This window comes from Amblyraja radiata, chromosome 15, assembly GCF_010909765.2.
Source record: "Amblyraja radiata isolate CabotCenter1 chromosome 15, sAmbRad1.1.pri, whole genome shotgun sequence".
NCBI classification, from domain to species: Eukaryota; Metazoa; Chordata; class Chondrichthyes; order Rajiformes; family Rajidae; genus Amblyraja; species Amblyraja radiata.
The window spans coordinates 23,468,539-23,484,482 of record NC_045970.1 but is presented as its reverse complement, the minus strand read 5'-3'; the positions used below and the strand labels follow the sequence as shown (position 1 = coordinate 23,484,482).

Below are 15,944 nucleotides of genomic sequence, written 5' to 3'. Positions count from 1 at the left end.
AAAGGGTAGGTTACTGTATGTTATCCCATTCTCTGAGTCTGCTCCACCATTAATGATCTAATCATTGGCTTCAAATCCAATTTCTTGTCTGACCCCATAACACTTGCTTCTGGTTGTCCAAAAACCTTTCTATTTCAGTCTATATATAATGACTCGATATGAGTGTGTTTCTGGGGTAGAGAATTCCAAAGGTTTACAATCCTCCAAGGGTAGGCATTCCTCCTTATGTCCATCTCACGTGGGCATCCCTTTGTGCTGAAGCTATGCCTGCTACTTCTACATTCCCTGATGAGAGAATATATCCTCACAATGTCATTGTCAAGTCCCATCATAACATTATATGCTTCAATCGGATCACTTCTCTGAAATCCAGATAATATAAACCAATTCTAGTAAATGTTTAGTGCAGAGCCGATGCCTTCATCCCTGCAATCAATATAGTGAACCTTCTCTGCGCTGTCTGTACAAGGTAAATATATCCTTCCGCTTATAGGAAAAGAAAACTACGACAGGCTACGACGTCAACTGTGTTGTAGTCTGTCGTAGATTGTCGTACAACTTGACGGTTTTTCGGCGACTGCGGGTGTCAGTCACTGACGCCCACAGTCGCCGTAAAAATTGCAAAGTGGGATAGGCCCTTTACAGTTTAGTTTAGTTTAGAGACACAGCGTGGAAACAGGCCCACTGTGCTGCCCTGTTAGCGAACCATTCCTACTTTTATTTCCTACTTTTATATTTCATTATAGAACACTCCTCCTACAACAAAGACAAATATGGATGAAGGAATAATGATAAGGGTGCGAATATGTTGTTAAAGGTTTGAATGTGCATTACTAATGGAGATCGCTAAGTATTTTTAGTTGCTGAATGTAAATGATGTTGTTCACGGAAACATGTGAGTGTAATGCCGGATAATATTTGAATTGTGGTGACTGACCATGAAGCATACAGTATGTGATTTGACTAAAATGGGACCAGTTCCTCCTGGCACTGAACACCATGGCCTCAACCTCATACTAGCACTTTGTCTTGGCCAGGCATGGTTTCCTGGGCTTCTATGCTTGTAGAACAATTTTCCTGTGGCACATCACCTGTGGCATATAAATAAAACTTACTTACTTACTTACTACTTACCTGATTGAAATTTCCAAGTCAATGAAGCAAGGTGTTTGCACCACTGCCTAACTCCAAACATTTGCAGGGTTGTAAGAGTTGTGTGTAGGCCAACCCTGGGAGAGAGCTATGTGTGTTTAGCACATCAACAGGCATCACCATAAGCGCAGTCACGGACTTTTGCTTACCTGTCATCTGCTGTTTTAATTGTTTTGTTACAAATCATCATGGTTTAAGAAAAAATTTAAATTTATATTGGACTTGACATTTTATGGATTGTCAGAAATCATGATGTTGTTTGAAGCTCTCCATGTTCACCAATGATACATTCAACAAGCTGAAACGTTTGCTTTATTGTCTCACGACTTCCCATTTGAATTTAAACATTGGAGAATAATGGAGAGGTTGAGCACGGAATATGCCCTTTAGCCCAACTCGTCCTGATGACCAAGATGTATGTCCAAGTTGGTCATATTTGCCTGTGTTTCCCCATATCCATCTAAACATTGTTCTATCAATTACCTGTCCAGATGCCTACCCTGGGAAAACGACTGTCCATCCACATTATTTGCAGCTCTCAGGATTTTCTATATCTCCATAAGTTCACCTCTCAGCCTCCCAAGCTCCAGAGGAAGAATCCCAACTTCTCCAGCTACTCCATGCAACTCATGGCCTCCAGATCCAGTCAAATACTTGTGAATCTGTTCTGCCTCTTTCCAGCTTAATAATGTCCTTCCAAGAGCTGGGTGACCAGAACTGTGCACGTACAGCATCAAAACCAATTTCACAATAGACGATAGACAATAGGTGCAGGAGTAGGCCATTTGACCCTTCGAGCCAGCACCGCCATTCACTGTGATCATGGCTGATCATCCACAATCAGTACCCTTTTCCCCATATCCCTTGACTCCGCTATCTTTCAATTGCAAGGTAGTCACAATTTACCACTGAGAACTATTTGAATTGTTATGAAATAGCAACCATTTCTCAGAAGTCTTGGTTCCCAAATCTAAAGGTAATCCCTTCTGGCAATGTGGGGTCCTTGCCTGCTGTCAGATAAAAATAAAGTTGGAGATGTTTTTTGATAGATTGTGTGGGCGTTGAAGTGTACGGCAATCAGAAATAACACATAGTTGCTTTTGTGGAAATTGGAGGAACAGCACCTTATTTTGCTTGGCAGCTTACATCAGCTTACAGCTCACACCCCAGCGTTATGAACATTTATTTAAGTAACCCTTGCTTTCCCTCTCTCTCCATCCCTCTCTCTTTCCAAAATCTCTCTAACCAGTCCTACTGTCTCCAGCTACATTTTATCTTGGTTTGTTTTGTTGTTACCTTCTCCCAGTTAACAATGATCTTTCTTGATCCTCATTCCCTTTGTCCTATTTTCACACCTTACACTTCCTTATCTGTGTATCTCCCCCTAATGTCAGTCTCAAGAAGGGTCTCGACCTGAAATGTCACCCATTCCTTCTCTCCCGAGATGCTGCCTGTCCCGCTGAGTTACTCCAGAATTTTGTGTCTATCTTTGGTTTAAACCAGCAACTGCAGTTCCTTCCTACACATAGTTGCTTTTATTGTCTCCACAGTTTTGCTCCATCCTGTTGCTGTTATTGAACCCAAAATCAAACACAAACATCATCTAAGCCAGTTTAGAACAAACTTAAAGTCCACACTGGGCCTAATTTTACTAGTCTCAACAGAATGCCTCTGAAGAAGAGTTTTAATATAGGAGCAATACAAAAAATAGATTGAGTGCAATGCGTACTCTTAATCATCATAATCCTACACCCAACTGCTATGTAAAGAACACATTGCCATAACACAAAGTCACATACCTACCACTGCCTATATACATTTAAAGATTTTCTTCTCAAAAGTTGTTGTTACCCACCCTGGCCAAAACAAATACGTAGGGTTGTATATTATTTTCAACATTGCAAATGATCTGGCTATTGGCATTGAGAAGTAATTATGTTTTCCACCCTTTTTTTTGTACGAAAAATGAACTATGTTTTTCATAGAAGATTCTTGTTACAGTCTTAATGTTTTGAATTGTTCTGACTGATCCATTCACAAGTACAGGAAGGGTACATGTCTGGATTATAAGGATCTGTCCTACTTTCCAGAAAAATGTCTCTTGTGTTTGTTCATATTCTCCTTGCCAGTTCTTTCTCGCTGCCCGTCTCTTTTCTATGTATCTGTCTCTATGTCACAGAACTGTAGAAGGACTGAAGTTATTTTGTTCTCTGTTGTAAGTACATCCAAATCTGTGTCCTGCGTGCTTGCCTCTGCTCTGTGCCTGTGTCCTGCTGTTGTCATTTAGGAGCTGCTGATGCACTTGCCTGTTTTTATTTATTACCTAATGCTTTCATTGTCTTTCTTTTTAAAAAATTAGCATAGACAGCTTTATTTAAATATCCTCTTGTGCTGCACCTTGGTCAGAAATTATTTTTGAAGTTGTCTCATGGCATCTGCAAAAAAAAGTTTAAAGTGGAGTTGTATTAAATGCACCAGGCAAGATGCTATTTGGATCCGATCATTCTTCTGATTTCAATTATGCTGCGATTCTGTCCAGCAGTTCCCGCTATTTTCTTAAGGTTCATGCCAGTAACAATTCTACATTTTTGTTAACAGAAATAAATAATATTATGACTAGCTGTGCTGAGAATTTCACTCTATATTTGAACTTCTTGACACTCTTTGCAAAGCGTAGGCTACGAACTAATGATGGATATATCTCTTGGAGAGTCTTGGGGACAGATCTATATTTGCTATTCAAGTCAGAGTGACATCGTTATGCTAGGAAATAACCCAGCTCCTCCAGGAATCCCCTTGCGAATAACTTGTTTTTATATGGCCATTTATGATAGGGTGCAGGTTAAAGTGAAGCAGTGTTATATTTGAGAAAGAAATGTTAAATATATTTACGAGATTGTGGGTTTTAAGAGTTTAAATGACCGTCGCAATTTAAGAGTATATCTAAAATTCAGCTAATCGGTCCCTCGAGTATCTCTAACTGTTCTCTGTCAAATAATATGGTACATTGGAAGATTTTAAATGCATTGCTTCTACCTGCAGAAATACTTTTAGGGTGAAGAGATCTCCAAAGCGAACCTCACTCTCCGAAACATCGTCACAGGTCAGTAAATGCAGATTTGAATGTATTCTAGAATTTATGTTACATTGCCATTATAGAAATGGAAGGGGAGTCGAAGGAGGGTGGTGAATGTAAAAAAAGCTAATTATACACAACAAAAGGGTTCATAGAATTAGTATTCTATGTTAATTTGATATATTTAGGATTTTGAATGAGGTAATGTTTGCCCTCATTGTGGGTCTCGATCACAGACAGGAAAATCTAGACTGGAATAATATTTTCCTGAAAGCCCAAGAATAGTTAGGAAATCCATGTGTGTACCTTATTTCCCCTTTAGATGCATTAAATGTCCATCAAAGGCTATGCTTGGCTTCTGCTGGTCAACTTTTAGGCAGGCCATGTTGCTTCAGTTAGATACCAAGATTAATGTATTTACTGGTAACACTCTTGTTTTAGGATTCAACTCCACTCACTACTCCAGAAACACCACCAGTAAGTGGCACGGTGGAGCATGCCACTGATGAAGAGAAACTAGCCTCCTCAGGAACAAACCAGAAATGGACCTACTCTGGAATACAGTCTGAATTAGACGAAGAGAAACCTGATTATCCACAGCCCTCGGACCTTTCTGCATTCGTGAATGAGAATTCTGAGTTCGCAAATGAGAACTTTTCTTCAGCGGGTATGTTTCAAAGGCACTAACATTTATTTTATGTAATCTCAGTACACATTTTTAATTTCATTTGGATCCTAAATTTAATTATGTAGTTTTGTATTCTGCATTTGATGTATTTTGTAAAATCAAATGAATACATTATCCTTTGTCCTGTGATATAATTGTATAATCTCTCCCATAAAATAGATCTCCTAGTAAGTTTTTGAAAACAATATTAGCAGCCATTTGGATAGAATGCAACTGAGATGATTTAATGTGTACCAACATTTCAATTCTGAAGGCTACAAATAATGAAGATTAAGTAGTGTGTTGTATACAGTTGTGCATACAGTGCAGTCTAATCTTTCGTCCAGAGAAGGACATTAATTGGGCAGATCTCTAGTTGGGCCTCGAAAATGGGACAAGATCCGATTCCATACGTTGTACCATTCTAAGAACTTCTTGTGGAATGAGAGATGGATGAAACAAACAGCTCTCCGCTTTCTACCTGGAAAATTCCACCCATTATGATATTGTTAGCCCTCAATCGAACTGTCATCATTTGGGGAAATGCATCAAAACCTCAATGGCGATGTCCATTAATCTGAGAGGGAATCAAGCATCGGTCCACACAGGCAAAATAACGAATGGAGAATATTGCTTCCCTAATGCATCCAAGTTTTTATGGATAATGCACATGGAGAACAAATGGGACAACACAGTGGCGCAGTGGTGGAGTTGCTGCCTTACGACGCCAGGGACCTAGGTTCGATCCTGACTATGGGCGTTTTCTGGTCGGAGTTTGAACGTTCATCCTTTGACCACGTGGGTTTCTCTGGGTGCTCCGGTTTCCACCCATTCCAAAGACATGCAGGTTTGTAGGTTAATTGGCTTCTGTAAGTTGTCCGTAGTGTGTAGGATAGAACTAGTGTCGGTGTGATTGTTGGCCAGCAGGGACTCGTTGGGCTGAAGGGCCTGTTTCCATGCTGTATCTCTAAATGTGTGCTGCAGCCATTATGATTTTGTACATATTACTCTGCATTGAAACTGTTGCATAAAATCCCTTGTTCAGAACTTATGTGGTTTGCTCCGTTCCATTGCCTAAACTTTTTTTTTATAGTGTTGGATTATGAACAATCATTAGAAATTGAGTACATGGAAAAGCTTGGTTCATCTTCACCTGTAAGTATCACTTTCATCCAAAGTCAAACACTACATTGTAGTACTGGATGTATTTATTATGTAACTTAAAAGTCACTTGGTATAATGATTTGAACAAAATGTTGCACATCATGATGCACAGATTTATAGTGTGTGTAAGAAGATAATATCCACTGTGCCACCATCTTAGTCCTTATTTCAAGTGGCTGAATTTTCTAATGTAACCCAGTTGAATCACAGTTGAATAACTTATTATACCCAATACTGAAATCAGTATCAGTCTGTTTTTTGTTTCTTTTAGCATCATGACACAAATGCAATAAAACAGTCCATGTACTTAAAGATTGATTCTCGGAAAGGAAGTCCGATAAACTGTCCTCCTCTCAGATTATCTGTTTCAGCTACTCCTTGTTCAGGGTATGTATTCAAAATCTACCTCTAAATAATGTTTTGTGGAAAATTAAATGTAGCATTGTGATGTATTCATGTTCAAACAACTGTGTCTTTTAAATTGCTTATATTATGTTTCTCACAATTATATTTTGATTAGAGTTGAAATAACGTTTCTTGAAACAATTACATTTAATTCCTTGTAAACATTTTTCTTTTATCATAAAGTCATTGAAGCTAAATGGTTTGAGTAATTATAAAATCTGTCAGTGTTCATTCTTTTTTCTCATTCTTAGAAACCTTGGCCCTGTCAGATATTTTTACATCTGTAAAGCTCACTGGCTAACAACTTGTTTTCTTAACAAGTTTACAAATGAGCCACTAGCATTCATATTCAAATTAAATTCAATTGTAAATTGGATTCAGTTGTAAAATCCCAACATTATTTTGAGCTGCTGGTTGACATAGTGAGCATAGAAACATAGAAAATAGGTGCAGGAGGAGGCCATTCGGCCCTTCGAGCCAGCACCGCCATTCATTGTGATCATGGCTGATCGTCCCCAATCAATAACCCGTGCCTGCCTTCTCCCCATAGCGCATGGACAACTCGGCTCATTGTTAGAGGTTGCATTGTAGTTGTTGCTGGGATCCTGAATCGGAATCGTGCATTTAATTTTAAAACAATAAAATCTTTCTTATGTGATGGTCTTTTTGATGTGAGCGCTCAGTCCCACAAACATATATTTTGCTTGTTGCTAGCATCCCCCAGCTGTTTACTCAACGTAACTGAAGATACAAAATAAATGATTCAGGCAAACAGCACAAGAAGTACAATATGGAGAATTTATAAATTAGGAACAGAAGCAGTTACTTGGCCCCTTGTGGGTTCTGCACCATTTAATAAGATAGTGGCTGATTAACTCCACATGCCTTCCAAACTTCAGTAGCTGTTCATTCTTTTTGCTTGTCAAGAATCTCTCCACCTACTGCCAAGTCACCTGAAAATTTGTCCCCACTATTGCTGCAAGAATATTTATGTACAAATAACAAAGATTCCTTAATGTATCACGGACTAATATTAATTCTTCAATATAATTGGATTTGTCTATTAGAATTCCTGCACACTTAAATTGAATTGCCCCAACTTCGTTCATTTTGCATTTTATTGAATTATTGAAAGATCTTCCATATCTGTTGATCTTGATCTAGGTCAGCAGAGTTCTGGATTTAATTAAGTATGTGGAGAATAAATCACATGGTTCCAGGGTCCAGGAGGCATTAAAATAATAAGGCTGGAGTAAAGGCATGGAAGAAAATTTAGGCAGGGCAAGTTATTAAATATTACAAAAGTGGAAGTTATGTTCTTAATGATAATAGTGATGTAGAGTTAGAAGCTCAGCCCAATGTCTAAAAGGATGCTGAATTTGCAATAAATAAAAACTTGTTGAACCTGAGATAGAGAGAGGAATAGAATTATGGAAGAAGGAATAGGATTTCTTCAGGAATTGTCTAATAATTTTGGTCCATTCAATTTTAATTGAAGGAAAATCATCCAGCAGAGGCTGAGACAAATTTGAGCTTAGATATGGAACTCAACCCACATGCAACAGGAGATCTCCTAGTTCATTCTGTGATTATTTATGTACAGTTGGCATCATCTGTGTAATATTATGAGCTGCGTAATTTGGAATTTAACTTGGTCCTGGGAAAGAGCAAGATTATGCTTTAAATGTAAATTATTTGAATTCCATATTTGGCCAAATTAGAGTGCTGTGATGCATTTCGCTTACTGAGAGTACATATTTACTGTCTGTTATAGATGCTCCTTTCATTATAATCTGATTAAAAATGTTTCCTGTTGTACACTTCATGAGTGTTTTGTGAATTGTTTTCCAGATCAAGTTTAGATGATGTGGAGGATAGTGTACTGTCACCTGTTCCAAATAAGCTTTCAGGAATACGATCCAGCCAAGAAGCACATTTGCATTCATCTGATAAACTGAAAGATGTGGATTCCCTGAGCTCATCTTCTGCAAAGTCCGACCTGGTGGGTAGTTTTCTCAATGCATCAATTTATAAAAGAATTGCTCATGCTACTGTTTCTGATTTTTGGTATCTCTGCTGAACTACTCTCATCCTATGAAAATTAGTTGCAGGATGAATAATACGTTTCCATCAGTTTCCCAATATCCTGATACAGTCAGATAGGTCTGTACCTCATAAACAAGTTTTGCTTTAATTTTGCAATACAGGAAAGTACGGCAATAATGAAGCGAATTATTTATTTTGAGAGTACAGATCAATGTTGAGGAATCAGCGGCTTTTTTTCTTATCACCAACCTTCTTGCCTTCATATGGTGTATTTTTGTCACACAATTGGAGGTCACACTTGCTTTCAGGTCTTATTTGCAATATTATTTTAATGGAAAAGACTGTACTTAAGAAAACCACTGAATGGTATTTTTAGACTTCATTTTGTCACACAATGATAAACCTGATAATTAAAATCAGTTGTACCTTTTTAATGCATGGCCAACCTAATGTTTTAGCTTTGGCAATCGATGGCTTAAATTGTGGATTATCATTCTATTAACATTTATTTTCATGGAAACATATACATTATTATATACATGTCTTACTCTTCCCTTTTTCGCCTCTTTTATTCTAACTTCACTTATTTTTCCTCATTATATTTTTCTGTCTACATCATGCATGAAACAATTGAAACTCATTCTCAGATAGTTCCCTATTTACTTTTCAATCTTGAAATTAGACATAGGTTTTTTTCAGTGCTAAATTATGAAAGTGTTTTTATGACTGAGTGAACATGATAATGTCCATTTCTGGGTCCATCCCTAATATTTGGAATAGACACATCTCAACATAGTCACGCTTGCACTTAGAAACATTGAAAATAGGTGCAGGAGTAGGCCATTTGGCCCTTCGTGCCAGCACTGTCATTCAATATGATCATGACTGATCACCCAAAATCAGTACCCCGTTCCTGCTTTCCCCCCATATTCTTTGGTTCTGTTAGCCCTCAGAGCTAAATCTATTTCTTGAAAACATCCAGTGAATTGACATCCACTGCCTTCTGAGGCAGAGAATTCCACAGATTCACAACTTTCTGGGTGAAAAAGATTTTCCCCATCTCAGTCCTAAATGGCCTACCCCTTATTCTTAAACTGTGACCACTGGTTCTGGACTCCCCCAACATGGGAACATTTTTCCTGCATTACACTTGTGATGTGATGTTTGACATCAGTCACACATTAACCTATGTCAGTTCCTGTGGAACACTCTTTTTGGAATATTGTCAGGCAAATTAGTCTCAGGCAACAGAAAATCTAAAACAAAACACCTAGAAGCAGGAAGTCTAAAATAAAAACAATTAGGTACTCAAGAGCATAGTCTACTCCAGCCAGGGCGAGTAGGAACAGGAATAGTTCATGTACCTCAAGCATTCAACCAGACCACCAAAGGCCGGCACAGTAGTGCAGCTGGTAGAGCTGCTGCCTCACAGTGCCAGAAACCCGGGCTCAAACCCTGACCACGATTGCTGTCTGTGTGGAGTTTGCACGTTCTTCATGTGACTGCATGGGTTTTTTACAGTTGCTACAGTTTCTTCCCATATCCCAAAGACATGCGGGTTTGTAGGTTAATTGGCCTCTGTAAATTGCCGCCAGTCTCAAGGGAGTGGATGCATAAATGAGATAACATCGCGCTAGTGTGAGCGGGTGATCAATGGTCGGCGTGGACTCAGTGGGCCAAAGGGCCTGTTGGCATGCTATGTCTCTAAACTAAACAACCCAGAAAATATTGGAAACCCCCAGCCCATCAGTCCACATCTGTGGGAAAAGATACAGCGTTAATGTTTCAAGTCATATAATTGAGTACAACATTTTCTGTTTTTAAATTAGTCCCAGGAGCCAACACTGTTGGGAACTGTAGACGTAATAGTTATGCATGGCCCTTTGCTGAATTAGAAACCCACTAATGCAAGTTCAGCAACTTTCTTTCACCTTTCTGAATTCCTGCACTTCCGATGTCCATGATAGTTCAATGTTGTTTAAATGATCACATTGAATGGCATGCAGGAGCCACTTTTAGCGTGTGTAAAGTATTTTGTCTCAGACAAAGTTATTGCAGGAAACACAGAGAGGCAACAATACTTTGAAATAGATGCTGTAGCTTTTATTCACTATTGTTAAACACATGGTGGTATTGATTGTTTCCCTGGAAACAACACAGGGTGGTGAGTAATATTTGGAGACTCACCACCATTCAGAACTAAAACAAATTTATTTCTGACAAGGTTTTCCAAAAACATACTTTTCAAGCAATTGCCTTGGAATTCATCCCAGGCCAAACAGGACTTGGAAACCATCTAGATGTTCAAAATCAATTGTTAGTAGAATGTGTGCATTTTGAATGACCTACTGAGGTTCATTTTTTAATCAATGTTTCATTTCTGCTTTTAACTTTAGAATTAAGAAATATCATTGCAGAAATCAGACTTGGAAATTTACTTTAAAAGACTGATTGGTCTTGATAATAACTTCTGAAGGAGTTAATTTGTATCCCAACTTCAAGGAAGTGTAATTTATTACTTTAATTACCAGTCACCCAAGATAAAGTATGTTTTAGGATTAGGTTGCAAAAAATGCCTTGTTCCTGAAACATTGCACCTTGCCACCCTTCTGCACAGACAACTCCTGAGGAACCAATTGCCTCTGCAGATGCCTTGTTAAGTAGGATTATAGGACACACAGAAGTAGATGAGCTTGACTATCTGCAGCCTGACACAGCTGAGAAAAACCCTTCGGCGTTTGCGAGCAAGTTACAGGTTTGTACAGAAAATCATTTCATGATTAATCATCTCTATTTGTGTTTGCATTCATTTTCATATCTATTTCTGTTTATTCGCCAACACTTGATCACGGTCAAAGTCTTACGCTACTTTTTTTTCCAATACTGCTTTTCTACGGATTGTTCCCGTTCAATTCAATGGCAGGAAGAGCTAGTGTATGCAGCCATGAGGATAGAAGCACTGAAGCTAGCCAAACAGATTTCCAACTCTCCCGGCAGCTCCTTAGATTATGAGGTATCGCATAATGCCTGGAGTGTTATATTTGTAGTGCACTGGCTAGTATGTGAACTAATTTAGTCAAAGCGTCATACTGTTTCAAGCATGTCCTAGTTATTTTATCTATTTTCCAACTAAGCCCCTTCCATAGATGTAATTTATCTACTGATTATATGCGTTACCTTCTTGATTGCATGTTCGCATATGGTGTTATTCTGTTATTCCCTCTTTTGGTTTTAGCGTGATATTTTCCTCATGTTCTCCACCACAGGAAATGGACTGTGACTTTGTTCATTAAATAAATTCAAGTAGCAAATTCAGCACTGTACTTAGCAGGCTGGATTTGACCGAAACCTCCTTGTGGCTTCCACTAATTTGAACAGTGGTAGGATAAACACCTTATCAGATTCTAGGTAGAAATGGTTGGTTTCGAAATAAAATGGAATGGGCGACACAGTGACACAGCTGGTAAGGCTGTTGGCTCATTGGAGACCTGGGTTCGATCCTGACCTTGTGTGTTGTCTGTGCAGAGTTTGCACGTTTTCCCTGTGACTACGTGGGTTTCCTCCCAAGTTTTCCGGTCTCTGCCCATGTCCCAAAGATGTTGAGGTTGGGAGGTTAATTGGCCACTGTAAATTGATCTTGGCATGTACGTGAGTGGTAGAAATTGGGGACAGTAGATGAGCACATAAGGGGAATAAAAATAGGGGATTCATGTAAGATTAGTATAAATGGGTGCTTGAAGGTCAGCATGGATATGATGGGCTGAAGGACCTGTTTCCATATGGTTTTTCTTTATGCTTCAATGAAGTTACATAGATAATTCAACAAATCCATTGTAATGAACATTATAATTTCAATGCATTAATGGATTCCCAAACTTAATTCAGTAAATGGGAACATTTATAGTTATAAAGGTTTTATCAGATATTTTGCTCATATTTTCCAATGTCCACCGTAGTGTTTATGTGTTGTGATTTCAATAAGCAAAATTTAATAAGGACAGATAAGTTCCCAGTTTGTCATAAAAATGTGACTCATGCTTGGTTTGAAATGCAATATAACATATAATTCATTGCACGTTATGGATTCTTACTAAAATTATCTGCAAGCATCCCTTTCCAGCAAGACAGCATCCTTCTTATAACACGGGGCCCAGAACTAATCACAATACTCTAAATGTGTCTACACCAACATCTTATACAACTGCAAGACTACATCCAAACCACTATATCAATACTCTGGCTGATCAAGGCCATATTCATTTTTCTCACAGTTAATATTATATTCATTTTTGACTATACCCAGAAATGCAACTCTTAAGTTTTTACTACACTTTTTCCTGTGTAAGACTCTCACACAATGTGATTAAACAAGTAAATTACTGGAGAGAATGCTCCTTCTTCTTATCGAGTCCACACACAAGATTAGAAGTTGCTCAGCCAGAGCTGAACACACTTCTTGGCATCTGCACAATGGTGTCTGTCTTGCGCTTCTTGTGCTTCTTGTGCGTGGTGGTGGAAAGATTGGTTGAAACAGGGCCGCGATGTGAACGCTCTTTCCTTGGCCCCGGAGAGAATGCTTATTTCATGGAATGAAAAAGCCAGTGAAATAGCCTAGAATTTACAGTCCACACCAAAGCTGTAGCATAGACATTGAAGAAAACCCTTCAAAGGACCAAGTGAGAAGCTATCCTTTTCCAATGCTTGCTGTTGCCAGATTGTAATTCAACAGGATATTTGATAATAACAAATGTAATACCATTAAACTTCTTGGAAAACCAATCACATATATGAAAACCATCTCACTCCATATCAGGAAGCAACAAGCATAATTAGTAACTAACTTTTAAAACAAATTGCACTTTACTAGGTAAAGACCAGAATCATCATGTAACGTATAAAACTCTGATCTTGGGGATGTGTGTGTGTGTGTGTGTGTGTGTGTGTGTGTGTGTGTGTGTGTGTGTGTGTGTGTGTGTGTGTGTGTGTGTGTGTGTGTGTGTGTGTGTGTGTGTGTGTGTGTGTGTGTGTGTGTGTGTGTGTGTGTGTGTGTGTGTGTGTGTGTGTGTGTGTGTGTGTGTGTGTGTGTGTGTGTGTGTGTGTGTGTGTGTGTGTGTGTGTTTTCATATGTGATTCACATCTCCTCAAAAACCCGACGCAGTAACAGTGAAAGTTTTACATATTCCAGTAGAGATTTACTTCATGATTTCAAAAACCCCCTCATCTGAAAATTTGATTCATTATTTCCCGAGTTTTTTACTAAAATTGTTCACCAATCTGACATATTTTAAAAATGTAACTGCTGAAGCGAGCTGATGACGTCGCAATACCATTGCTCCTCGCGGCCAGCTGCGCAGTGTTTTCAACGCTCAGCCTGCTGGGCACTGTTTTCCATCCCCCCCCCTCCACTCCCACTCCCCTCTACTTTCTCTCCCACCTCCCTCTCTCCCTCGCCCCTCCCCTCTACCCTCCCTCCCCCTCTGCCCCGCTACCCACTACCGCCCCTCCAGCCCTCCTCCCTTTCCCCCCACTCCGACCTCTCCTCTCTCCCCCTCCTTTCTCCCCCCTCCTTTCTCCCCCCTCCTTTCTCCCCCCTCCTTTCTCCCCCCTCCTCTCTCCCCCCTCCTCTCTCCCCCTCCTCTCTCCCCCTCCACTCTCCCCCTCCTCTCTCCCCCTCCTCTCTCTCCCCCTCCTCTCTCTTCCCCTCCTCTCTCTCCCCCCTCCTCTCTCTCCCACCTCCTCTTTCTCCCCATCCCCCCTTCTCTCCCCCCTCCTCTCTCTCCACCCTCTCCCCTCCCCCTCCCTTCCCCTCTCCCTCCCCCCCTCTCCCCATTCTCTCTCCCCCTCCCCTCTCTCCCTCTCCCCCCTCCACCCCCCCCCCCCCACTCCCCTCCCCCTCCCTTTCCCCCTCTCCCACCCCTCTCCCCCCCTCCCCTGTGTGTGTGAGGTGGTGGATAGTGTGTGTGTGTGACGCTGCAGCCCCCTCACACCCCACAACCGCGCTTTGAAGAGATGGGACCCAACGGGTCCCCCTTAGTCTATGAAATATAAAATGAAACTAAATTAAAATTCCTTGCATTTTGAAATAGACACATAAAAATTACAAAAAATTACTTTTTAAGTTTGAAAACCATTAACTATAATTTTTTGCTCTGTCAAAAATTTACCTAAAGCTCTGGCAAGCATAACATTATTTGGATATTTTATAGCATATTTATAAGTACCAGAAGTTTATGGCAGTCCTGTTTATTGCTGTAATAAAGAAAGTTGCAGAGGAGGTCCAATCCTATGAAAGTAGCCCTGTGCTTTTTACATTAAATAACGGGTTGCAGAAATACTGAAGCAGCTTCATGTGATAATGTGAGTAACAGCCAATAGTTCCACCTTTGTTGTGATTGCAGAATCTGAATCAGTAACCTATGGCGCTGGTACCCAATTTCTGGGAACTTACGAGCTGAGTGAACAATAGGCAGATGATTGCCAGGAACTTTGATATATAAGTGATGTTTGTGTGTAATAAATGTTATCTGCTGGTAGGAAAATGTATCCAGAATTGTTCAACAATATCAGATGGGAAAGGTTGCAAACCTGCTGGGGGCTCCTCATTAATATTTTTCTTTTCTTTTAATATTCTGGAAATAAAATTAAAAATGAGGCTCCGTTAAGGAGTCCAGAAATGACTGGTTTGTTATATTTGTTGTCTGTTGTGTAAATGGCAATTGCAGAGCTAATCTAGTTTATTCAGAAATGGAATCCTTTTTTAAAATCAGCAACCTTACAATCTCCTATGAATTGGTTCACAGAAGGTCTGTGTCAGACATTGCCCATGTTCCAAGAGCCATAAATACTGGGCATCACAGACAGATTAATTTCTGCTGCTCAACTCGAGTCCAGCAGAGGCACAAAATTCCAGATCTAAAAGTAAGTTCAGAACTTCAGTGCTTGCCTCAGAATGCACAGAAGATCTGGATGCATGATCTCAGATTTCATGGAATTAGCCTTAATTGAGGGAGAGGACTTCCCTTTCTGTGTTATGCCTGAGGAGACTATGCAAAGGGAAACAGTGTTTCAAGTGTGGAAGAAAAGCAACCTCATCACAAGGTGGGTCAACTTGGAAAGTGGGCAAAGGAATGGCAGATCGAGTTTAACACAGATACAGTAAGTGCAAAGAGATGCATCTTGTCTTTGTTGGGCAGGGCACTGAGAGTTGGGACATCATGTTACAGCTGTATAAGAAATTGATGAGACCGCACTTTGATTATTGTGTGCATTAGAGTTCAGGTTATGTTAAGAAAGATATAATTAAGCTCATGAGAGTGCATAAGAAATCACTGGACTTGAGGGCTTGTATTTTAAGAAAAGACTGCATAGGCTGGAACTGTTTTCCCTGAAATTGAGGCTGAGTTGACCATTTGGAGGTGTATAAAATCATGAGGG

General features: G+C 39.7%; 1 protein-coding gene across 13 annotated transcripts in view; it reads left to right on the top strand.

The window, feature by feature from the left end:
* Nucleotides 1-15,944, top strand: part of tacc2 (transforming acidic coiled-coil containing protein 2) — a 225,407-nt gene that overhangs the window by 186,776 nt on the left and 22,687 nt on the right. For 9 of the 13 annotated variants that reach the window (XR_004414162.1, XM_033033794.1, XM_033033792.1 and 6 more), the window contains 7 exons: nt 4,195-4,255; nt 4,670-4,895; nt 5,989-6,050; nt 6,331-6,446; nt 8,316-8,466; nt 11,128-11,265; nt 11,434-11,523. Coding sequence is in view for 12 of the 13 variants with exons in the window: in XM_033033794.1 (XP_032889685.1) it covers nt 4,195-4,255; nt 4,670-4,895; nt 5,989-6,050; nt 6,331-6,446; nt 8,316-8,466; nt 11,128-11,265; nt 11,434-11,523 (844 nt within the window). In the remaining variant the exon portion in view is untranslated. The remainder of the gene's footprint in view (nt 1-4,194; nt 4,256-4,669; nt 4,896-5,988; nt 6,051-6,330; nt 6,447-8,315; nt 8,467-11,127; nt 11,266-11,433; nt 11,524-15,944) is intronic. The other 4 variants (XM_033033795.1, XM_033033791.1, XM_033033796.1 and 1 more) reach the window with 2 other exon arrangements.